Source organism: Aulonocara stuartgranti (genome assembly GCF_965226115.1).
Source record: "Aulonocara stuartgranti genome assembly, chromosome: 9".
NCBI classification, from domain to species: Eukaryota; Metazoa; Chordata; class Actinopteri; order Cichliformes; family Cichlidae; genus Aulonocara; species Aulonocara stuartgranti.
Window position 1 is genome coordinate 21,502,501 of NC_138960.1, and position 25,797 is coordinate 21,528,297.

General features: G+C 42.9%; 1 protein-coding gene across 2 annotated transcripts in view; it reads left to right on the forward strand.

The window, feature by feature from the left end:
* Positions 1 to 25,797, forward strand: part of fam49bb (family with sequence similarity 49 member Bb) — a 42,808-nt gene that overhangs the window by 7,572 nt on the left and 9,439 nt on the right. Inside the window, exons 2-5 of one of the 2 annotated variants that reach the window (XM_082546897.1) lie at positions 7,767 to 7,855; positions 17,642 to 17,724; positions 19,814 to 19,935; positions 20,651 to 20,756. In XM_082546897.1, the coding sequence (XP_082403023.1) occupies positions 17,652 to 17,724; positions 19,814 to 19,935; positions 20,651 to 20,756 (301 nt within the window). In that variant the 5' untranslated portion in view covers positions 7,767 to 7,855; positions 17,642 to 17,651. Of the gene's footprint in view, positions 1 to 7,766; positions 7,856 to 13,142; positions 13,248 to 17,641; positions 17,725 to 19,813; positions 19,936 to 20,650; positions 20,757 to 25,797 lie in introns of those variants that run through there. The other variant, XM_082546896.1, reaches the window with a different exon arrangement.

A 25,797-nucleotide genomic window follows, 5' to 3' on the forward strand; every position in this document is an offset into this window, starting at 1 on the left:
TATTTTATTTTATTTTTTTGTGATAACATGTCAGATTCAACAGGCATGAGATTCTCATGCGGCTGCCTACATTTTCAGCAGACGCTCAGAGCAGACGTGCTACCACAGATGGCAAATCAGCATGGTACAAATCCAGTTTTTGCATGAAAGTGTTGCTGTGCTGCCCCCGCACCAAACCTCCCATTTCACATAGTATTAAAGCTGTTATATAAAAACGAGTCGCTCCCACTTTCACCCCAATTGCCTGTACATTGTGTAGTCAGGTCTAGAATTTCCTGCTTGCTTCAACCTGATGTAGTACATCTGAATATACATCCTTATGTGAAATAATGTAATGGTGCTTAATATTTTGTTCAGCCAAAATACTCTATTTAGTCCATTAGTCAACAAAAATGATTTTCTCAGTTTTATGGCATTTTAAATTGAATATTTGTGGTGTGGGGCTTAAAAGGAGTAATTGGAAGATGTCCCCTTGGATTCTGGGTAAACTGTAATGGACATTTTAGAAATTTTATGACACTTTATTGATAATAACCAGGGTTTAATGGGATTTGGCATTAAACCCTGGTACTTAGAAGTACGCTTAGAAGTACATTTTGTTAGGTATACCTGTTTAGATATTTGCATTAATAAGCAGTTAATCGGCCGGTCACATGGCAGCAGATTTAAACTGAGCATCAATTGGCATGGTTGTTGGTGACAGATGGGCTGGTCTGAGTCTTTTCAGAAACTGGTAATCGCCTGGGATTTTCCCACTCGACAATCTCTCGGATTTACTGAGAAATATCCAGTGAGCAGCAGTTCTCTGGGTGAAAGTGGCTTGCTGATGCCAGAGGGCAGAGGAGAAAGGCCAGACTGGTTTGAACTCAGTTGTAACATAATGTTTAAACCAAGGTATGCAGATGAGCACCTCTGAACACACAGCACATCGAACTTATAGCAGCAGAAGACCACACTGGGTGACCCTCATGTCAACTAACAGGAAACTGTGGCTACAGTTTTCACAGGCTCACCAGAAATGGTGCAAAGGACATGAAAGCATGCTGCCTTTGATCAAAAGTTCAGGCTGGTGCTGGTTGGGATGTACGCAGTCCAATAGAACATCTCTGTGATGTGATGAGACAGAAGATTCTCCTCCAGGATGTGCAGATGATGACAGCAACTTTTTTAAAAAAAATTTATTTTTTTATTTTTTATACCATCTTGTACCACCAGCTTTTTTTAAAATTAAAATTCTGGCTTTCAAGTATTATGTTTAACAGTTCCCTTGTTAACTCTTTCAAATCAAATCTGTGTTATTTAAAAAAAAAAATCACAATCTAAGTATCTTCTTAGTATCAAAGACATTTATAATGGATCTGTGTGCCAGCGTCTGGTTGCGTGATTGACTGTAGATCCCTGGCACGGTGTAAATATTCCTGTCCAGCAGAGAGGAACGAGCCCTAAACAAGCATTTGTTGTGTCATTTCAGTTCAAGCATCTCCGGCCCGTGTAAGCGATCTGTGGGAGATTGCTTAATGAAATGATTTTCCACAGAGGCTCCGCTGTGCTCTGCGGGCTTCAGTAATTTCAGTCACACAGCCGATATCCCTCGTCAGTCCTCAGCTCTCGCTCGCCAGAGGGGAAAGGGGAATACAAGTTGTCATGACAACCCAAGTTTTTATGGAAGATTTATTCAGAGGTGTCGAAACTAACAGCGTGAGGGACAGTTTTAAGTCCCAGTGTCACTTTCTTCATTTTGGTTCTGGAGATGCTCACAAGTCTTTTGCCGCTCTCTCTCTCTCTCCTCGACTGCACAGCCAGCATTTTCCATCTAGGCTCCATCATCACAAGAAAACATCCGCCTTTGAAGTTTCATTCATACAGCTGCAGTATTGTAAAACACACTACACAGGTGAGATTGGAGGTGTTGTCAGTTTTGGAAAGAAAGTTGGAGCTTATGATCACATAATGTCGGTGACCCAAATGTCATGTTGAGTGTAAATGTTTAAAATCTCTAGGTTTCTAAGCACATCACAAGTTGTGTTTTGTTTTTTTTTTGTGTTTTTTTTTAATCACTCTGTATTAAAAAAAAAAATCCCCATTTAAGTCCTTCAAACAGCTGTAAGTATTTAAAAATCCATCTACACCTTGTTAACTTTCCATCCAACTTCTTAAGCACTTATTCAGTTAAGGGTTGCAGGAGTACTGGGGCTTATCCCCGTATGTTGTTGGGTGTGAGGTGGGGTTACCCAGTACAGGTCAACAGGTAATCACAGGGCCAACACACTCACATTTGCACCTACAACCGACTTAACCATTTAACCTAACATGCATTTCTTTGGTCTGTGGGAGGAAGCTGGAGTACCCTCATGGAGCCCATGAAGGCATGAGGAGAACATGCAAGTAGAGCAGGGCGATATGACCAAAAATATTTATCACGATAGACATTTGAAAATTTGTGATAACGATATAACTGACGATATAATTGACACTAGAAAAAATACTTTGCAACTCCACAACTTTATTAGTGCACCCCCCCCCCCCCCCCAAAAAAAAACCCCATCAATGTATTTTCACTTCAACAAGCAGCTGTTTTTTTATGTGCATTAAAGTTATATAAAAATTTAAGAGTGAAAATGCAAATTCCTCGCTGACAGTTCAACCAAAAGGCATTTTCAGTGGAAATTGGCCGACATATCCTCAGCATAACCATGTATAATATCCACAAAACTTAAAAAGAGGTTATACACACACAATACTGTAATACTATATTGAAGCACAGTACGTATCACTCCGAAGCTCCTGCCTACGACAGCCTTAATGCTCCGACAATCCATCAAGCGGTGCGGCTTCGTAGCTTAGCAAAGTCGTACTAAAACATTTGACAGATTTTCGAGCGCCGTGTACATAAAATCGTTTCGAGGTCAGTAAACACAACCAGAATTCATACATAAGGCACACGGGGTTATAAGGGGCACTGTCGATTTTCAGAAAAATCAAAGGATTGATTTTAAGTGTGCCGTATTTTCCAAAAAACATGGTAATAACGACGGCCCGCTAGCATGCTCTACCAAAAATAGTGCTTTGTTGTGTATCTGATGGACGAAAGCCAAACCAGTTCCACATCACTGAAGTTGGAGCATTTTTACAAACCAATTCTGGTTCATCCGTTTCATTCAACGATCCGCTTTCGCCCTTCTCATTCTCCGCCATGCTTTTCCCGCCATGTGCGTATGAAAACAAAGATACTGCGCATGTGCGTTTTACCCATATTCTATCGCGATATTTCATTTTCTTATCGTTGCCCAACATTATACCGGTATTACCGTGAATGGTATGATATGGCAGAGCCATACATGCAAGCTCCACACAAAGGCCTCCGATGGCTTAGGCAGTTCAAATATTCTTTTACAACTGAAACATCTGAAGCTCAAAATTGGTTTTATCCATGTGGATGACAACCCGATGTGCTCCAAATCTCACTGATTACCTTATGCAGCACATGTTTTAGTGTTTGTAGTGCACACAGCATCAGGGCCACACACGCTGTCCCACATTTATTGAGTCCTTCATGTGGCTGAGTAGAATTAAAGCCAAACAAGTGTACACGGTGTGTTAGCTTATTGCTCCTGCAATCCGAGAGAGCACAGTCCAATATGAGTTTGCTACACAAGCACTTATTGTTGGAGCTTTTGTGATCCAACAGCAAAACTGTAATATTTTATACACTGTGCAGAACAGACCAATCCAGCTCTGGTATGCAGCGACCCTGCCCCCCTTTTTTGTTTTTTCATAATCAAAACAAGGAAATAAATGAAGGAGCAGGAAGTGAGCACATGGTTAGGAGAAAGCTCGTTGCCATGCCACTCCAGCATGTAGTTCGCTGGAGTTTTTGTTTATGTTTGTAACTGGAGTGTAATGAAAATTGCATTTAGCCGCTCCTTCTGTCTTGGTTTTATTTAGATTGACCATGTTCGGATGAAGTACCTGTTGGGAAAAGCGTAGCTGCCTCTGAGGTGACTAAAACCCCAAACTGTGAAACGCCCACATCGGTTAACTGTTAACTGTTTTGTCTCTGATTGCTTTGATTTTTTTTTTTTTTTTTTAAACGCTGCTTGGAGGAGTGAGCAAAGTTGAATCACCGCTCGCACACATGCTCACACACAGCCTGAGTGCGCTGAATGAGCTCATCGTGTGGGTCTTTTCCTGCAGCAGCACTCAAGTGAATGACTGTGTACTTCTGCACTCACAGGTTGAGCCATGCACCTCAAAAGCATGGTGGTGGTTAGAAGAACTGATCTTAGTCATTTGCCCCAGGATAATCTGATTTAATTTACAGGCGAGAGAGAGAGAGAGAGAGAGCGAGCTTGGGCAGCCTCGTATTTATTGTATTAGCTGTAACAAAGCACTATGAAGTAGCATCTAACCTATGTGCTTGACTTTTTAGCCAAGCTAGCAGCTCGCCTGCACTCCAGTGCTTTCTTCACATGTAAATGTCTCATCAGTTGAATGGATTCTGATGAAGTTTTGTACAGTCACAACTCTGGCTCTAACACAACCACAGTGATATGTTGGATGATGCCTGGTTCTACTGGAGGTTTCTTCCTATTAAAAGGGAGTTTTTCCTTCTCATTGTCACCAAGCGCTTGCTCAAAGAGCATCATGTGATTGCTGGGATTTTCTCTGTATTATTGTACAATGTCTACCTTAAAATGGAAATGAATTTCCATCCACTAGCACGATCAGACAATACAATCTGTGTTGGGTTAAGCCCCTCTGCACTTTGTGTTTAGTACATGGACTTAACAACTACGTGACCCACTGATTTATCATCAACATGTGGCAACTCCAGTATCAAGGTTGTGAAGTGATTAAAAAAAAAAAAAAATCACTTCACTAGAATTGTTATGAAGAGAGTGGCGATTATAACATGAGTCTATGGCAGGGGAGGGAAACTCCAGGCCTCGAGGGCATCCTTGAGCCAACACAGCTGATTTAAATGGCTAAATGACCTCCTCAAAATGTCCTGAAGTTCTCCAGAGGCCTGCTAATGAACTAATCATTATGGGGTGCAACAATACTGGTATCGAACAATAAAAATTTTTTAAATTTATTTTATCAACTTTTCTTCTGACGATGCTGTCTGTGTTGAGAGCTAAGTGGATCTGCGTTCGACTACTCCGCCTAGGCTGCACTGTCGAGCGCAGATCCACTGAGCGCAGCGCAGTTGCAACATGGCAACTGCCTCAACAACCTCCCCCACCCTCATTCAGATCTGGCCTTTGGAACTATTTTGGTTTTCATGTGAAGTATGACCCTGATGGTAAACGCGTCATGGACAAATTTAAAACAGTATGTCTGATGTGCCACGCAATGCTCAATTACATGGGTGGCAACTAGTGCGTTAGCGCAGTTAGCTCGTTAACGTGCTGACGCCGTCCAGCCCCACGCACAGGGCGATCCGCGGTAACTCGTTAACGGAGATTTGCTGCGTTATGGCCACGTTAATGTCATTTTAACGAGATTAACGCTGACAGCACTAGTGGGAATATGACTGCACATTTACACTGACATCATCATTGGAACGAGCCATTTCTCTGTAATAAACTCTTTTCCAAAGATGAGTGATTTCTCGATCAAATTTGTTTTTATTATTACTTTATTTCAGCAACATTCAATTTAAAAACTGTACTTTTGAGTTAAAATATATATTTATAATTTCAATAAATTAAAATGGCATGAACATTTTTTTTGTATCGAAAAAATATTGAACCCTGACACCAAAGTATGAACCAACCCTGAATTTTGTGTATCGTTGCACCCCTACTAATCATGTGATTCAGGTGTGTTGACCCAGGGTGAGATCTAAAACCTGCAGGACACCAGCCTTCAAGGCCTGGAGTTGCCCACCCCTGGTCTATGGGGATCACTAAACTCACTTATGGGGCCGGCCACATGTGGCTGTTAGAGGAACTGCAGTTTCAGGCACTACAGATTTGTCTTCATTTTCCAGCCCTGGAGGACGTGGCTTGATTTAGTATTAAGTCAGAACAGTTGGCATACACAGACTTTAAAGGAAGCAGTTTATGCACAGTAGACTTCTGAGTAGTTGGATTTTCTTATTCCTCAAGTATTGTTTTAATATTTTTAATTACATTTTGCATGAAAGTCTATCTACAATGGCAAGACTAATGGAACTTTAATTTTAATAGTCTGTGGGACTTGTGCAGAATCACAAGTCTAACAGTATATCAAGTATGAATGGTATGCTTTCTGAAAACTCAATAAAAACACTTTGATTATTATTAACAGTATATCAAAATGCTGTCTTTTTTTTACTGCCACGCCTCTCTGCTGTAATGTAGCTGATTAAATATCCTGCCATGCTGTGTCTTCAGCAGCTGACTTGCACTGTTTGATATTACAGAACCAAACCTTAACTGTAGCACCACAGCTGACATACTGCTCTGCATGATGTAGGCTTAAATGTAACCTCAAGCGATATTCAAGCGATGATTTGGCTGTATGTTGTGACCCCAGCTGTGTTTGAGATGCATAGCGGACTCCCATGATGCCCTGCTACAAATGTTTCCTATGGCATGTCAGCTCTGTTGGATTAAGAGCAAGTCACATTACATTAACGGGGAGAAAAGTAAAATAGGAGAGGCTGTTACACCCCCTTTTTTCAGGTTCACAAGAATGTATCTTCCTTGTTTAGTCTTATTTTCTTCTTCTCTGGTTTCTCGTGTGTAGCTTAGCCCTTTGACAGTGTCTTATTTCATCACGTTTGCCCTCTGCTCAACAAGTCTCTCTCAGGCTTCACTGTTCTTGTGGTTCTGGGGTTTGAAGTCTGATCACATTCATGCATGACCAGCACTGATGCCACCGCTGTGCATTTGTATGCAGGCTGGCGAGAAGAGAGCTGCCTCGGTCCTAATGGTCTCACAGTCTACTGAGCGTGCACTCTCAATCAGGGCTGCATGACTTGTGAAACGAGCTTGTGGCTTGCAGAGACTGTTGAATCTTGAAACTGAGAGTCGTGAGGTTATTCTCTTCTTATTTAGACCTAAGAACCAACCAGATGCACAAAACGTGTGCTAAACGTTTCAGTCGCTTCGATTTCTTATTAATGTGGCGGGTTTAGGCGTTTCCACATCTCAATAAAAGGACTCAAACGTGAGTGGGGTGAGTGAGTTGTGCTGTAGTCCTCTTACAGGAGGAAGCGTGGAGTCTTGTAGAAAACCTGAAGTGAATCAGAGGAAGTGTTACACAATAGGAAGTGGTGTGCTTTTTTTCATGCGATTCTGTTTGTTCCATGCTTCTTTTTTTCTCCTTTCTAAAAATTCACTTACTCTGGCCCATATTTCTCAAGGTAGTCGCATTAGGATAGAACAGGCCAGTTATTGCCTATTGTTTGTGTTTGCATTTTCTCTCATAGTGCTGTGTTTCCTTTTTTGTGTGCTACAGCTCATTTTAAAAGGGAACCCAAAGACAGGCAGTCATTTCTAAAGGGTGTAACCAGTATGTGTGAAGTGTGCAACAGTAGTGTTGTCCAATTTTGGTAAAGTCAAAATGCACAAAATAGTTGCTTAGCTGTGGAGTTTTTTTTTGTTGTTTTTGTTTTGTTTTTTTTGGTGCATTTCAAATAATTTAGTTGAACTTTGTCTGCAGGAGGAGCAGTGATGCCACGTCTTGTTATCTCTAGTTGCGGATGTTTTTTAGGATTTTTTTCAAGCTCTAGATTGTAAAGTTTTATGTTTTGTTGCTGTTGATCTTTGTTTCAGAGGCTGACCTCTGCTGGAGGACTGTGACCCCGGGGCCACCTGCCAGGCCGGGCCTCCCTGCTCCTGCCAGACACACAGCTCCACTGCTGGTAAGTCCTAAAAGATGCTTTTCTGTTGATGTGCTAATCAAATAGGGAAAAAACTGGAACGGTTCATAATAATTTAAACTTTCAATGACAAATCTTTGTGCCGTGTTGTGGCAACATGTAAACACAAAGCAGGAAATTCACTCTGCAAAGCAAATGCATGTCCGGACAGTGCTCACTAAGTCAGACTGCTCAATGATTATATTAGCTTTGAACCTCATACTGCACGCTAGCCTGTGGTTATTTCCATTGGAACAGTATAAAATTCCCACTCAAAGTCCGCAAGTTGCACACGTGCATCATTTTCATCAATGCAAAAATTGAAGCTATTTTTATCCTCAGCATCTTTCTTTTCCCACCCCTGATTACCATCTGCTTATCTGCTGTTATTTTGTTTGCATGTCTATTTATACCTGCACATATTCACAACTGATATGTTTCCTTATTTGCATTCACTGCAGGTGCTTAAAGGCTTTTGAGATCATCATAAATACTGCCGTCATTCATTTGTGTAACTATATTTTTCCAGTTGTTTAGGTCATTGGCACATACTGAAGCGCGTTGAATTGAATGGAAGCATTTCCCTAAATAGAGGCTGAGTCAGTTCATTTTGCTTTCTTTCCACTGCTAGTGTTTTTTTTTTCCATGCTAATGTGGGATCAGTATAGGTGGGAGAAAATTCAGTTAGCTGCTGTTTCTATTACAAAGTTTGGCTTCAATCACAAACAGAAGTGGCATACTTTGCATTCTCAGGCCAGATCTCAGGGAAAATTGGTTATAAAGCACATTTTTAAGGGAAAATTGAGGCCAGGTCACTAGGTGCTTGAGTTTCTGTGTCTTTTCACCTCAGACTATCCCAATTTAACAAATCTCTGAGCATAAAAGTGCATTCACTCGTAAAAATAATTAGAAAATCTTCACCATTTATCTTCTTGTCGCTGGTGGAAGAGCTACTGCTGTAATGGCCCGCGTTCATAAAATTTCAGCCTACTTTTCTGACAACCATCACCTCATCTCATTGACGTTTAAGCATTAGTAGCTCTCTGTGCACAAATACAGACATGTCATTATGTAAGACCGCCTGTGGTGCACCTATGCCTGTTATAGTCCTAATGTGCAGTGCTGTGGGTGTATGTGTAATGCTGGCACAGGAAATGAAATGCATTGTGGGCCATAAAAAGGAGTTGAGTAATGTAGGTGCTCCCGGCTTCCTGTCCCCCCCATCAAGGCCAGAGTGTTTATATAACCACAGGGCACGGGGTCACGGCTCCCGTGATGAGCTGGCAGCTCTGGTGGTGGACGATGTTTAGTAGTTGGTCAATTGTGGACTCAAACTCACTCCTGGTGATTTTAGACGAATATTTTAGTGCTGTGTCGTTCATCTCTCCCTGCTCGTATGCGTGCCCATCCCTGTTGTATTTTCCTCTGTGTCTCCTTGGAGATTGTTACCATGCCACACAGCTATCATTTGATTGGCTCAGCTGTGGAGCTGGAATGCTAGGCTGCTTTGACAGCTAAGCCTCAGGTGGTTCATATATAGGATTGCTAAGTCAGTGTGTGTCCCCATGTGAGGCTTGTAGTGTGTATGCGTGTGTATAGGCTAATGCTTCTGCAGTGCCTTATTGAGACTCAAATCTATTCACTTAAATCGGCCTGAACGGTTGCTGTTTTGGTTGCTGTGCAGTATACGACCCTGCAGCGGTGCAGGGGAACAAACATGTGATGGACTATACGTGAAGAAAGGGAATGAGTTAATGCAGCAGCCTGAGGTCTGTGTGGAAGGGCGGATTAACCCTGCTTAAACCAGGGGGAAGGTGGCAGCCATAGATGAAGCTGTTCTTGGCTCTTATAATTGGATCAATACTGCCCCCAGCTGGTGAAGCCTTGAAGTGTTATTGTTATGGACATGAATGCAAAATATGTGTAATTGTCTTCTATATATAGCTCTAAACTTGCACTAAATTACAGATAGAAGCTGTTTTTAGACCAGTTTAAGTGATTCAGCTGGTAGATCACATAATAAGCTGTTATTATTTATTTATTTATTTATTTATTTATTTATTTATTACATACTAAATGAATATCAGTTTCTCCACTCCTGACTCAGCATATGGAAGCTGTTCTGGCCTCCTGCTCTCAGCCAACCCCACCCTCTGACTAGGTCATTTGAGATGATGCGTCTGAAAGGGTGTAATATGTAGAGTGGCTCGTTATGTCAGTTAAAAGCCCCCAGCTTCTCCTAGGTTATCTATTATTTATGCCGCTGGAGGCTTGACGCCGTGTAACTTCCTGCCCAGGTTTTCCGTCAGGAAGCTCGCAGACTGCGGCCATATGCGCCAGAAAAACCGAACATGTGGAAAGCTAGTTTTAAACTTGGAACTGACATATATTATTTCTATTTCTTGTCAATGGAAATAGTGTCATTTTTCCCCAAGAGATATGGGAGCGTTTAGCCTTAAATAGTTGTTAACACCGGATGGCGCTGTTGGATCTGGCATCAGACCTTCTCTCCAACTTAGTAAAATGAAATTTGCAAGCCTTGCAGAAGTATTCTGCAGGGTTTCCATCAAGAGACAGTTTACAGTAAAATCAGTTTATTGTAAATATTCCCACTTCCTGTTTGCATTTGTAAAAGTAAACAAAAAGATGCATAAATGTGCCGGTACAAGCTTTGGGAGTGGCTCTCATCCTTCCTGCCTTCTCTGCACAGCTGCTTTCCTCCTCCAGATGGCACTCGCCTCCTACTCAATATAAATGTCAGTTCTCTACAATCTGACACTCATCATCACTCCCAAACCTCCTCTGTGCCCCACCCAAAATCCTGTTGGGGTAATATTCTGCAGGAGGAAAAAACATGCAAGGATTATGTTTGATTCTAAAATTGAAATTAGGCTTAAATTGGAAATTCATCTCTTCCCGAATGCTTTTGTAAGTAAGATTAAAAGATGCTGCTGATGTTGGTGAGTCAGTCAAAGGTCAGGCAAGTAATGATGGTTTAGGGTGGGGTGGGGGCGTTGTTTCTGCAGAGGAACGAGGGAGAATGTATGTGAATGGATTTAGGAGGCAGATGCCCCGAGGGAGGTGGCACTTAGAACAGGACGGCGAGTCAATGCTAACCCCACTCCCTGTTAATGATCTCCTCACACATACCAGGAAGAAGTCAGAGGACTCTCAAGGGCAGAGTGGGAGGGTGTGAAGGGCCTGGCTCTGAGGTGGATGGAGCAGAAAATGAAAAAGTAAATTTATATGAAAGATGATGCAAATGTCACTGAGCCTCCTGATTTGAATATTTTTAAAATAAGGAGGATTGATCTGAAATTAACATCATCCAGCCTGTGAGCCCTGCTCTCTCTCTCTCTTCCCTGTCTGTTGGTGTGACTGAAGAGCGGCACTAAGAGCCTCTCCACAGAGCTCAATGAAGCCGCGTTTTAGCTGACTCTGGTGCATCTGCCTGTTGCCATGGTTTCCATCTTTCATCAGGTGCCGTCCAGAAAGCAGCGCTTAGCAGAGGATGAGGCGCTCCCGCTTTCATCCTTCCTCTCTGATCTGCTTCTCTGGACAGAACGGCAGTTTTCATAACTGAGTTCGTTACAGCTGTTGGCGACAGGGGATGTTTTTAGCTGGAGAAAGACGAGACGGCCGATACCGGATGTCACCTCAAGTGACGCCGTCTGTCTTCCTGTAGGTTTGTTTTGATTTGCCCCGAATCTGGGTGAGTGGGGTATTAGCCGATGTTTACGCGGGTGCAACAATACAGAGGCGTGGCTACGAGTTCAGAGAGTTCACCCACATAAACAAACAAATCGTAGCCTGCCCCCGCTGCTCCTCCCTTTTTCTCGTCACCTTGCACCCCCCCAAGCAATTTTTAGTCAGCTGGGTGAGATCGGTAGGAGATAGTTGGGGTGGGTGGGGGGTGAGGAGGAGATGAGGGGGGGGGGGGGGGGGTTAGGGGGAAATGGGGACGCATGCCAGTCCCATTTGGGAAGTGCTCCCCCATTTTCTGCCTGTCGAGTCAGGCCAGTGTCAGCGAGCTCCGGCGGGTCCAGGTCTGGCCGAGTGGGCTAATGCGATGTGGCGTGTCACCCGGGGAATCTAGGTCAAGTTTAAAGCTGCCTAGTTCTGCCCGCCTCTGCCGCAGTGTGACGCTTCAAATCCCTCCCCTTCCACGCACGCAATAATATTCAGCACGCGTCCATACCTGCACTTTTATTTTGCATTTGTTTTATATTTTAATCATTTCACCCTGATCAAAATGAGCTCTGCATTTCCTGTTACAGGCTGTGTTTATTGCAAACATAAACACACTCATCTCTCACACACATGCCTTGCCCCATCCCACCCCCACTCCTACCCCTATCCACACACACAAACACAGACAGACACCCCAGGCAAGCTCTCAGCCCGTCCACGGCAGAGCCCACGTGACGCTCCGCACGGAGGCTGGGGAAGGGAGGGCGTTGTTTTTCCCTCCATAGTAAAGCAGCGGGGCACGTGGATTCTCATGCTGCAGCCGAGTAGTGGAATGTCAGCACTATCCCTCCCTCGCATCAGCCAGCTTTCCAGTTGCCCCGAGCCGTTTCTGCAAGGATGGCCGCGGCAGTGCTCGGTTTCAGCCCTGTCCCGCTTTTTATTAAATGGAGAGGCACAGAGCTGGGAGATGTTTTTAAAAAAAGGCAGTGCCATTCTGAGGTCAGGCTGCTGCATGGGTGTGGCACTGTTTTGGTCTCTTCACCGAATGGGCTTGAACCTCCCTCCACCGTCTGTAATCTGCACATAACAGATTGGATTGTAGCTTCAGTCGGATGACATTTTCCTGGAATAATGGCAGGGTGTCAGTGTGAAAGTCCGCCTTTATCGTGTTTTTATTGCAACGATCTGCACGTGTTCAGCAGTAAAACTAGATTTTCATCTTTAATAAAAATTAGAGAATTTGCTGAGCTACACAGAAAAATGAAATCACATCCAATCCAGTCACTAACAGATGGGTTCAGACACTTCTCCATCATCTGTAGTTGATTTTACTATCCTGCTAATCCGCTGTTTTTGGCGCATTACCTCATCTGTATTAATATATTCGTGCGCTTTCAAGTCTTACTACTACTGTACTCGCTCTTCACCGGGAGCTCGAACCTGATTGGCTGCTGCATTCTTTTCAATGGCACCAAATTTTTTTCGACTCCATGGATACAGCGAGCTGTTGGTTAGGCCGGCTCAGCCAATGGGAGAGCTGCGCGGGCTCCAGCTTGTCAGATTCTGCCCCCTGGCCTTGGAGGCAGCCCTCCCCTCCCTTCCCACCCTCATTGAGAGCACGCGATGTCTCAGCGGGGGGGTTCAAAACAACACCAAGATTGTCGTCGGCTTCTCTGTGGTGCCCAGGACATGCCAGGACTGCTGGGTACTGCTCAAACTCTCTTTAATATAGTGTCTGCACTTTCTTCACTACGCTATCACTAAGCAACCAGTTACACTTAGTTACACAAATTGTTGGAAATACATCTTTAAAGAAAAAGTCCAAATAAACAGCAAAGTCAGTTATCTGTAAGTGGTTCTTTTGATGAATTTTGGTGGAAGAAATTTGCATAATGGACAGATTTAATTTGCTCTTTTTTTCTTTTCTCTGGACTTTAAGATTCTCTAGTGGACTTTGAAACGCAGCCACGCAAATCCCCGTCCTTTAAATGACCTCATTTTAAACGGCACAGGGGAGCAGCGCCGGGCCTGCAAGGCTGCCAGTGCCCTCGTTGAAGCGCTGCGAGCCCAGGCTGCTCTGCCCAGTCAGCGAGCAGCTGAAAGGTGGCAGTAGAAGATAATGATGATGGAGATGGTGTTGGGGTAGTGCCCACATCATCCAGCAGGGTGAAGTCGGTGACAGCTCTCATCGCTTTCCGAGGCTGCATCAGGTGCCGCTTTCCGACAGCCAGTGAGGTGCTGGCGTTGGCACGGTCAGACATTCAGGTCACATTAGAGGAGGGTAATTTGATGAGACCGGACAAGGCAGGTGGGGCTTTGCAGGTGGTCTGTGGATTTGGCTGGTGACACAGTTTGTAGAGGCGCTTTTGAAGTAAATAAAAGTAAAGAAAAATATCACTGTTCATCCACTGATTTCATGCTGATGCACAGGAAATCAGAGAGAAGCTCATTTTAAATGCACACCAAATATTTATTAGAATATATTCAAGTTAAATTTAGGATTCCTACTACCAAATATTTATTTTTTGATATAATCTATTACTTGTAACAAAACAACTAAATAAAAACAAAACAGGGCAAATGACGACTTGGACAAATTCAGCTTCAACTCGTCATTCAGTCATTTAAAAACTGTCTGCTCATCGCACTTCGAAAAAAAAAAAAAAAAAAAAAAGGGACATGACCCAGTGCTCGGTTTTCAACATTCAAGAATCCTCCCTACACGATGCATCTCATGCATTTTAAAAGCGCCCCGTCTCAACCTCCTGACTGCTGAGTGCGTACTTTGCTCTGTCGCAGCACCTCCCTGTCTTCCAGAATCACCTGCGCTGGCGTGATTTGCCCCCGTCTCTGCAGACCCTCGCTCGAACGTTTTGGCTCTTCACCTGCCACTCATCTCGGGTGACATCTGCCTGCCAAAATTGAATTGCGTCACTGTTCTGCCCCGACCCCTCTCTCGCAAAGCCCGTCCATCTCCACCCCGTCACCGAGGGCTAAGGCTGCCACCGTTTCTCTCTCTACAAACTGTAGCAGATCTCTGACTTATCAAATGTCTGTCAGCCTCTGTAGCTCTGCGCTTTCGAGGAGTCGGAGGATTGACAGCAGAGAGCGGCGCAAGGGTGTCGCTTTTCATTGCACAACTCGCAGCTGACTTGTGAGAATGTGTGTGTGTGTACATATACAGTATATATACTGTATGTGTGGGTCTTCGTCGCCTCCTCATACCTGCAAAGCACTTGAAGATCATCATAGCCACAAAAACTGGGTCGTTTTCACAGGCCCTACATAAATAACCATAAATCATACTGGGTGGTAACAAATTCCAGTTAACAGTGAGTGAGGGCACACTGGTAAATTTGTGTGACTTTGATTGGCCTACCTGCAGTAAAGTTAGGAGTTTGTTTCCAGAAACACACTTGACAGAAATCTTTTCATTGTCCTGCTCTCCTTTTTTTTTTTTTTTTTTTTTTTGCCCATTATAGGCAAACAAAACTTAAACATATAATTGTATTGCAGTGCTTTGGTTTTCCTACGGGTGTGGCAAAAACATCTTCCTCCAAGGATCAGAAACCCTGGTGCTGTAGTTGTATAAAAGTATGACTCACTTCTGGTAGCAAGTCTCTAAACAAATCTCAGCTCCTGTCTTCAAATGCGTCTGGTCACCTATTTTGGGCATATTCATTTTTTGAGCAGAATTAACATTTTCCTTTGAAACTTTAAGTTAATAGAATAACCAGTAAAATCTGGTTAGCTAGCTTAAAAAGTTTGTCTCTAAATGAGATTTATCTCCTGGAAGTTAACCACCATCCTTGCTGGTGCAGAAATCTCCAGCTGATCTCAATTCTGGATAATTGGACTGCGGTGTCTTTATGTCCCTGCAAATACAGATTCTGTGCTCAGGCTTTGCTTTGGTTTTGGTGCTGCTCTATCTGTACTCCATTTAACATCTGTTTACCCAGTTAATCTTAATAGTTTAAGGCACTTAAAACAAAAAGCTCAACACTGACCACGCTGACCATTGATCAGTTTTAATGATATCAATGATGTTATTATTTCTGCTTACAGGCCAAATTCTTTGACTCTCACTGATCAGCTTTCTGTACAGCAAGAAATTGGCACACCTAGGTTTTAACTCATTCACTGCCATTGACGTCTATAGCCGTCAATTGCAGTGAATGAGTCAATGGGTTTAACTCATTCACTGCCAATGGCTGGCAGTGAATGAGTTAAGCAGGAACTCGTTTGTTTTATTATCAGAGTACATTTAAAAAAAAAAAAAAAAGAAGCTTGCACGTGGCTCAGGTGTGCAGAAGCTCCACTGAAATGAATTTGAGCTCATTGTTGTGTAATGTGACTGTCAGAAACACTGCTAAGCAGCATTGATCACAGGAAGAGACAAACTTGGAGGGATGCTGTTTGGATTTGGTTCCCGTTCTTAGCTGGACCACGATTGTGATCCTGTCTGGTTCACTTTCTGTTCTGTAGAGGTTTTTGAAGCTTTTTGCTTTAGTAGACAGTTTAGTAGAGAGTGGGTCAGGAAAGCAGAGAGAGCAACTGAGGTGAAAATGCACGAGCTTCTGGTTGGTCTGCTGCATTTCAGCCTTGGGGCGTATGGTCGCCTGCTCACCTTGTGAGCTAAACTGGTGCCTGTCCTGTACAGTTTATTAGTCTTAGAAACCATGAAGAAGATGTACAAATGACCTGTTGTGCTTTGTTTGATGGAAGGATGGATTATATGGATCATATTAAACAGCTGCTGTTCAAACCTTAATGGGGAGCAGCGAATCAGAAGAAACTTAAAGGGAGGAAAGCTAAACCAGCTCGTTTCAGACTGACCCAAGGATTATTTTGAACCACGAATCATGCAAAGCTACTCCAGTGGAGTCCAAACGTGAAGCTAGAAATGAGCTTAAGAGGTCCACTTTGATACCCTATGCCAGGGGTGTCCTGCAGGTTTTAGATCTCACCCTGGGTCAACATACCTGAATCAAATAAGTAGTTCATTACCAGGCCTCTGGAGAACTTCAAGACATGTTGAGGAGGTAATTTAGCCATTTAAATCAGCTGTGTCGGATCAAGGACACATCTAACCTGACCTGCAGTACACTGGCCCTTGAGGCCTGGAGCTGGACACCCCTGCCTTATGCTCTAAAAAGGTGCAATGGTCACTGGTTAATAAATATTAAAAAAATATATGCTTTAGGTTTCTGTATCATGCTGCTGTCTTAGGCTGGGATTATAGCTACACTCTCTACAGACACCACAGACAAGTACTCGATCCTATTGTAGTTTTCTCGAGGCTGTGGTTGGTGCCTTGTAGCATAGCATCTTGTGGACAAATCCAGGTGGTCCAAACCTGGTAGACACGGAGCCTCGGAGTCATCGTCTGATGAGGAAATTCACTCAACTTGCAAATTTATGGATTGCAAAACTGTAACTCTGGCCTTATATTTACTGCTGTAGCACAGTGCAAGTGTTTTGTTTACTGTACCACATTCATCGTACATGTTTGCATTGCCAAGGCATGTTTAATATTAATGTGATGTTTGGGCAGCTGCATTATCTGATTGTGCAGAGACTATTAAGTGAATTTCTTAGTACTGCTCTAAGTCTGATTCACTTACAGTAAACAGAGAAGGCCTTTATGAATGTTTGATTGGATGCACTGTGCAGCAAACAGTTACATACTTCATGCATAACATAAATTATGAGCGATATCCCTGCGGACGATGGTAAAATGGATTAGTTTGCATGCGGCTGCCCGTAAAGGTTTGCCAATGCTGGGAAGAAGTTTAGCAAAGCAGAAGTCAAACTGTTTTTTATTTTTGGGGCCTTTTTTTGGTTTGACATCTGGTTGGTGAGAGCCTGGGTGCAGGAAACACACACTGGGGAGTGTCCGAGGGGAGTGCTGGTGTATGTGAACGGTGGGCACATCTGGGGTATCACTGAGTTCATACAGGCACCAGAGCAGTGAAGCAGAGCGGGAGTGAGGTGCATGGATACAACAATGCATCACCACCTGCTCACTTCACTGCTGCACTCTTCTTCTTCTTCTCTTTTTATTGATTTCTCTCTTCTTCTTTTTTTCTCTCTCAACAGGTATCATAACATGGGGAACCTACTGAAAGTTTTGACATGCACAGATCTGGAACAGGAGCCCAATTTTTTCCTCGATTTTGAAAGTGAGTTTTCTTTTTAAGTAATTTCTCCACATCTCTCCCAATATGGATCACATGGATATTTTACCATAACATTACCAGCTCCAAAACTCCAAAACTTAAATCTTTTCACCACCACTTATCTTTTACACTGTTCCTCCCAGCGGCAAAAGGAATCAAATCTACCACTAGGGCTGCTGCTCTTTTCCATCAACCTGCCTTTTCCATGCTGGAATGTGTGCAGAATATCAATCAGGGCAGAGGTGCAGCAGTGCCCCCTCCCCAAATATAAAGCACTGAAGTCGGGCTGTGGTGTAGCCTAAGGGCCCTCAGCGTGGCTTGAACCTGTGCAGTGCTATTCTCACACTTGGCAAACCCAGAGAGTCAGTCATACCTTCAGAGGAAACGGCTTCTCATAGAGCTCAGAGTGTTTGGAGGTGGTTTTTATACTGAAAGAATACCACCGTTTTATATACAACTAATGCTTTACAATACTGAGCAATGCTGTATGAAGTTTTTCTTTAATAATGCTGTTAGAGGCTGAAATTTTATTTCTGAAGAGCAAATAGAAATAACTACTTTAAAATAAAATGAATAAAAACTATTTTTTAACTAGTTTCATGTTTAAAAATAAAATGTATCCTTATGAACAGTTCTCCAGATCCATGGCTTGGTTCATATTCACTGGCCTCTTCACTATTTACACCTCTTTAGCTGCATATTAACACAAATGTCTAATGAGCCAATCACATGACAGCAGCTCAGGGCTCTTGGACAAGTAGTCAAGACAACCTAAAGTTCAAACCGAGGATCAGAACAGCATCTCTGAACGCACCCTGAAGCAGCAAGCTACAACATCTGGGTTTAAAATGAAGTTAGAGATCACACAGGCTGGAAAAATGTTTCCTGGACTGATAAGTTTTAAAAAAAAAATTGTCATTAGATGTTGATGGTAGGGTCAGAATTTGACATGAACAACATGAAATCATGGATCCAGCCTGCCTTGTATCAACAGTTCAGTCTGGGCCGGTGGTGTAATGGTGAGGGGATATGTTGTCGGCACACTTTGGACCCCTTAGTACCATCATTTAAACACGACAGCCTCCCTGAGTGTTGTTGCTGACCATGTCCATTATGACCCCATTGTCTCTCATTATCTTTTGTGCAATGTCTGCTTCTATCAGGAAAACGAACCATCTCCCAAAGATCAAATCATCTCAAACTGGTTTCTTGAACATGACAGTTATGTCCTCAAATGTGCAGCTTACAAATCTGCCGGAACCATTGACGTGATGTTGTCACATCAATATGGAGCAAATGCTCGGAGGAATGTTTCCAGCATCTTGTTGAATCGGTGCTGTGAAGAATTAAAGCAGGTTTGAAGATAAAACGGGTGTAGCTCCTTCTCTAAATGATAAAAGAACATGGCACTGGCCTGTAAGTCTGCCTACTTCTGACACCTTTAACTCAGTCGGACTGCACCCACCTACGAACTCTACCATGACTTTGAAGTCAGCTACACACCTGTGAAGTCTTGTGGCTGGATCTTGTGTGGTTGCAGCACTTTTGTGTTGGTGGGGGAAAAATAAAACAAAACTGTCTGCCGGCAGACAAACACCTGCCAGCACCTGCTTAAAACTGCTTTTTGTGGTAGTTCCCACTGCAGGCTGTGTCTCCAGGACTGCATTTTCCCACACTAATACAGACACACACTCCATGCCATGCTGTTACATTTGGTAATAATGTTAGCCAAAATAAAAACCCTGAAACTGTATGGCTGGAGCTTTTACAAATTTTGAGATAACTCATTCTGTTCGTCTTCTCTTATCTTCCTCTGTTTCCCTGCTCTCGGCCGGGAAAAGTGGGTGGTGTTAAAACTTAATGGGAAGCAGTGGGAAGAGACGATTATTTGACTGAACTTTCATTTGCATAATTGAAAGTTGCGCATTAAACTTTCTGTGATATTGAGGGTGTGGTAGATGTCCTAGAGCTGTATTTTACTTTATGTTGAGTCAGTGTGAATATGGATGAGATCCCAATCAGATTTGCCCAGCTGACTTTGTTGTTGGTCCTTTTTTTTTTTTTTCTTTTTTTTGGTGCGTGTCCTCTGCAGATGCCCAGCCCACAGAAGCAGAGCGAGAGATTTGGGAAGAGGTGGATGTGGTGCTGAAGGACGCGAAGGCGATCCTGGACGAGTTGCAGGCCTACAAGGGAGCGGGGCCGGACATCCGAGAGGTACGTTCATCCACCCCTTCATCGCAGGACACACTCATGCAGAATTACAAGGAGACGTGCATTTATGAGGTGGTGGAGGTGTCGCTTGTCCTTTATCAGGTGTTGCTTTAGGAATTTGTATCATTTTTTTCTAACACAAATGAGCAGAATAAAGCAGATGATCAATTTTGGATTCAAAGATCAAAGGAATGACCTTCATGGGCCATTAAATCAGTTCTGTCTTTTAGCCTCAGTCTGTTTTTAAAGACTCGACCTACAAATGAACCGTTAAAATTTATTTAATTTCAGCTTCTCGTATCTCATTTTGGTGTTCAGCATCTGTAACTGCTGATTTCATCCAAGCCAGAGCCCTGATCAGTTTAATTGTCTCCTTACTGATGAAGACTTTACCTCTGGCCTGCTGTACCACACCAAAGTGGTCTGTCAAGGACCTGTTTTGTTTCTATGTAATGACAGAAAATGGAAAATATGAAAAACACAGACTCGTTGAGATTGCTCTTATTTTTCTTAAGAGGCATCAAGTAAATTTGTAAATATGTGACTCATTTTCTTTTAACATTTCGTTACGGTAAAAGAAAGAGGGTCCCCCCCCCCCTTCTTTTCTTTTTTACATTATAATCCAGTGGTTTTTCTGCTCCAGCCCAGAGATAAAACTGGGCTGTATGTGCCCCATGAGCATAAATGAGTTTGACACCCGTGATGTATTTCTTTCCAGGCGATCCAGAATCCAAACGATGAGGCGTTGCAGGAGAAGGCGTGGGCGGCCGTGGTCCCCTTGGTGGGAAAGCTGAAGAAGTTCTACGAGTTCTCGCAGAGATTAGGTATGCGTCTGTCTGCGCCGTCTCTACAGTAACCGTGTTATGTAGGCCAGGAAAAATTAAATCACTGCTTCTGAGATCTTCATCACTGAGCCTCAGACACGCACCGTTTCAAGTGGAGCGAACTCAGGTGTCCTCTGAGATTTCTTTCAGAGCTAAAACGATCTTGTGTGCGACACCGCGCTTGGAATTGTAGATTAGTGTGAGCTGCTGAAACGTCTGTGCAGTTTTGTTGTCTTAATGACTAACGGGGAGAGCCGGTGTCCTTCATGTGCAAGGCATTTTATAGCGACCTCATACCGATGTAAGCGCGACATTAATTGTCCGCTTCTGCATCGGCAGGATTTGCTGCTGAGCTGCACAAGACGTGCGACACATACTTATACACGCGTGCTTTGAACCCCGCCTACATGCTGCTGTCTCAACATGCTGCTTGCGTTGCACTGTGCATCGACCTCTGTAGGGTCTTATTAGCATGGATTCAAGGTGGGGGTGTAAGCTCACTGCTCCCTGATCTTCTTATGACCCTGAGGCTTGAGGGGAGGGGACCCGGCATGCGTCAGTGCCCTCAACCCCTTTGACCCCATAATCCCAGTGGCGGTGGAGAAGGCAGTCAGTGGGCGACAGTGGCGGCGGCAGCCTGGTGATGGCTGTTATGTAACAAAGTAGGTCAAATCTCAGTCTCGAGCGCTGCTCTATTTCCCTGCCTGGATTTTAGGCTTCAGGCGCCAGGATGGTGATATCCAAACAGGACTCCCTGAAAGAGGAGAACCTATGCATTTGGAATGAGCGGACACGTTTTACTGCACTGAAATCCAGACGTATACATGGGAAATCCTAAAATTTGTCACAAGAATAGATAATAACATAAAAAAAAAATCACAAATTTTGTATATCGGGGACAGTAATATCCTGCTACACCAACACTAAAGTTGGCTTCAGTATAAAAATGTACATTTCTTAGAACAAACCTTTAGACTCAAAGCTCATATCTTTATACAGATTTTGACCAGAAGTCAAAAATTTAGGAGTGGCAAAAGTTGGACTGTGCATAGTTGGATTAATTTTTATTATAATGCTGAAACTTAACAGGTAATTAGCTTACCTAAGCTCCAAGGTGACATCTTAATATTACCATAGAAAGAAAACCATGTCATAGACCACAGATTATGCATTATTAAAGACTGAAAAAAACTTCCTATGTTTATGGACATGCTTTTTTATGGATCCAGTAATTGTGAAAAGTAGCACTCCATTTATTTTGAGTGTGTTTTTAAGCCTTTTCCAGCATGAGAGTAACGATGATGGAATGTTTGGTCCACACTTAGGGGGCCTGGATAGTGTGAAGACATGAATATGGCACCTGCAAATGCGATTTAAAAAAAAAAAAAAAGGGGAAAGTGTAAACATGGATAAAACATCAGACAAAACACGTAAATTTTAGCCTTTAAAAATGGAAGAAAACAGAAACAAAAAAAAAAGTTGATCTTGAAGGACAGAAGGAGAAAACCTGCTGATAGCATCCACCACAGAAAAAGCAGTATAGAGAGAATTACAGGAGGATTACAAGAAAATGAAAGACCACAAAAAGAGGTGTTGTTGCTTTACCAACTGCTGGCTGTTACTTCACTCAGGAGTTCCTGTTTGCAAATGCAAACACAAGAACAGGACTGGGAGGAACCTGGGGACTTCCCCAGACCCTCAGGTAGTCCCCAGAAGCTGCACCCGGCTGTTTAATACACTTTAATTTGATTAATCGCTTAATTGTTCAGTTATGTCAATAGCTGATGTTTTCTTTTGTAGAGCTGAAGACCTTGTTCGGGTAGCAGGCTCTGCATATGGCATAGATGAACATTTATCCCCTTCCAGCTTGTTCTTTCATAACAGCCACGTAGCTTTGAGATGCTGATCTTCACAGAACTTTTGTCGATACCTAAATTTAGATCTGCTCCTTTTAACAACGGTGAAAACTTCTCGAGTCTGTCCCCTAGGAAAAAGTAGGATCTAGAAAAGTCCTTGAGTCCCGCTGTCATCTGGCCCCGCCCCTCTCAGCGAGTACAGTCTACATGCCTGCATTCTGCTCGCCTGCTCCGCCGTGACCTGACGAGATCAGACATCTCCCAGCGCCCCGCCCTCGCACGACTTCCCAACATACTAGAGTGGCTCATTTCTGGGGGCCTTTAAGCAGCTCCATCTTAACTTCTGTTTTGACTAGGATTGGGGGTGTGTGTGTGTGTGTGGGGGGGGGGGGGGCTGCAGTGCTGAGGCCATTTTTAATCAGCTGCTTCGCTGCGAACGCTAGCCCAAGCAGATGGGAGTCATTACTGAATGGCAGACGTGCTCAATTTACCGCACTGCACTGCCAGCTCTGTGTCCTTCGAAAAGTCATCTTCAGATTATTTTAAGTAGACCGCTGTCTGAATCACACTGATCCTGGGTTACGCTGACATGCGCATCGTGTATTTTACAGTTACTGTTGATTACAAATGACAAGTCTATTTAAAGTGCCCATTTGGTAGCTTATTGCATCAGATGTTCAGCTTGTCTGGGTTATATCATTACTAAAGGCTCCCTTCGGCTTCTAGACTGAATTCTAAGTAGGGCTGAACGATTATGGAAAATAATCTAATTGCGATTTTTTTGCCCCAATATTGCGATTGCGATGCGATATGCGATTATTTTTTTAAGGTCTTTGTCTTCTGTATTATTAAACAAAGACAAGCAATACATCATATAGTATGGCCAATACTATATTACATTAATTTCAAACTGTTCTTTCCTGGAAGACAGACCTCTGTTATGATGACATGAGGTGATGCATGAATTGATGACTGACATTTTTATTTAACTTCTTCAATCACAACAGTATATTTGAACATACACAATAGTTTATTTTTAGCTTACAAACATCTGAGCATAAAGTGCTGACAAGGAACCCTGGTGTAAACATTAAAATTGCAGAAATATACATAAAAAAAAATCAGTGGCTTTACCACACTCAGTTTTTCGACATCTGTGAACTACTAGACAGTCATTCAATTAAAAAAATAATATTAAATAAATAAAACTAATAAATAAAAAATACACACATCTTACTGATCTCTGCAGTCAGTAACATTACACATAAAGTGCAAACATAATAGCAATTGTATAAACACACACACAAACACGCCTTTAAAGTTTAAAGGCGTGAAATTGGACGGTCTAGCCTTCTGATTAGCGTCACCGCTGTCTCGGTGGAGTTTAATAAACTCGGCCGTCTGCTTCTTGCTATCTAAAATATAACCAGACACTGGTGTAAATTCTCGACTGTCTCATACTTCTGTTTAATAAGTTTTCTGTTTGACGTTTAGTCAGCTGTGTGAAAACCAAGGAGGAACCCACCCGGGGGATTAATAAAGTTTTATTTTATCTAATCTAATAACTTTAATCTCAGCCAAACCGATTTACTCACGAACAAACAAAACACTGAAAAAAGCCCAACAATAACATTTTTAGGTTGTCTAAGTGACTTATATATTACGTTTAACCCAAGCAGCGAAACTCCGCGGTGATCTGAAAATGATGTGCCGGGAGTTGTGCCGTTCTCGGCCGCATCAGTAATCCTCGAGCTCCCGGCTAGCTGTCGAGCTGGTGGGTAGCAGACGCCTCTGAAAACGTCGAAGCACTTTTGCAAATATGGGATATCTTGATAAACCGAGCAGATATTTGATGTTTACACAACTACTTTCTCGCCTGAAAATATGTTAAAAGTTTATTTTGTGACCCAGAAAGATTAGTATGAGTAATTTTAAAACTTAGTAGCGGCCGCCATTGCTGGAAACTGGAGTTTGGCTGGGCCGCGCTATGAATTCTGGGATATGGTAGTAATTTGGACAGCCTTATAACCGCAGTATAATCGCAGCCTTTGCGGTTAGAAAATTGCACTTGATCATGTCGCGATATTATCGCAAATGCGATATATCGTTCAGCCCTAATTCTAAGCACTGTCTGCATCTATAAATAAAATTCCCTCTGGGCTTCAAAGCTCTTTTAGTTTTTCTTCTTCAGAACTATGTGTCTGAACAAGATCTGTTTGTCTGATAACTTGACTTGCTTGGAAGTTGTTCGCCACATTTCCCTCTCCCTGGTTCCCTGCCGGTGCTCTTCTTGCATGCTTAATCATTGGTCCGTGGGTATGCTATGTCACGGCATGGCACAGGCTTTGTATTTACTTAGTGTCAAAACAATGAGTGTAATCCTGCTTGAATGAAATCTTGCCCCCACCCATTTCATGCCAATGAGATAATTAGTCCCATGTCTCATTTGCATGTGAGCAGGAAAGCCCCCCCCCCTCCTTTCTCCTGGCACTGGGCCCTGGGCAGTTTGGGCACCACCGCTGCCTCATTATTTGTCTATGTCTTAATCAGGATGCTACAGCCTGCCGACACCCTGCACTGGTCACGTATCAGGCTGCTCCTTGACCTCCTACAAGGCCCAACAATAAAGAGACAAAGAAAGACTTGAGTTTTCTTTCTTTTTTCCACTTATACATGACTTAACTCATGTAATTATGTAATTGTATTACTTTAGGACTCTTTAGGTATTTTTTTTCTATCATTTAATTGGAAAAATGTTTTTCCACGTATTAGCTTTTTTTAAATTGAAGAGTCACAGAAGCTTGTCATTTTCCCAGAACTGCAGGAAATTCAATGTTTTTTTTTCCAAGTTCTCTAAAAATGTGAGGCTATTCAGTTTACAGTGATATAACACATATAACGGAATCAGCAGAGCAGAAACCTCTCACAATATAGAATGGTTTGCTTTATAAACCATTCTATACTTGGGTACTCCGACTTTCTCTCACAGTCCAAAGACATGTAATTAGTGGTGTCAGGTTAACTGGTAAATTGCCCATAGGTGTGAATGGTTGTCTGTCTCTCTATGTTGACCCTGTCTGCAGATATTTGCAAATCTTCACCAATTGTTATCAACCTGTGTGACTGTATGTGGTTCCCCAGAGGTTGACAGATGTGAAAAATCTCTGGGCAACCACAGTTATTAT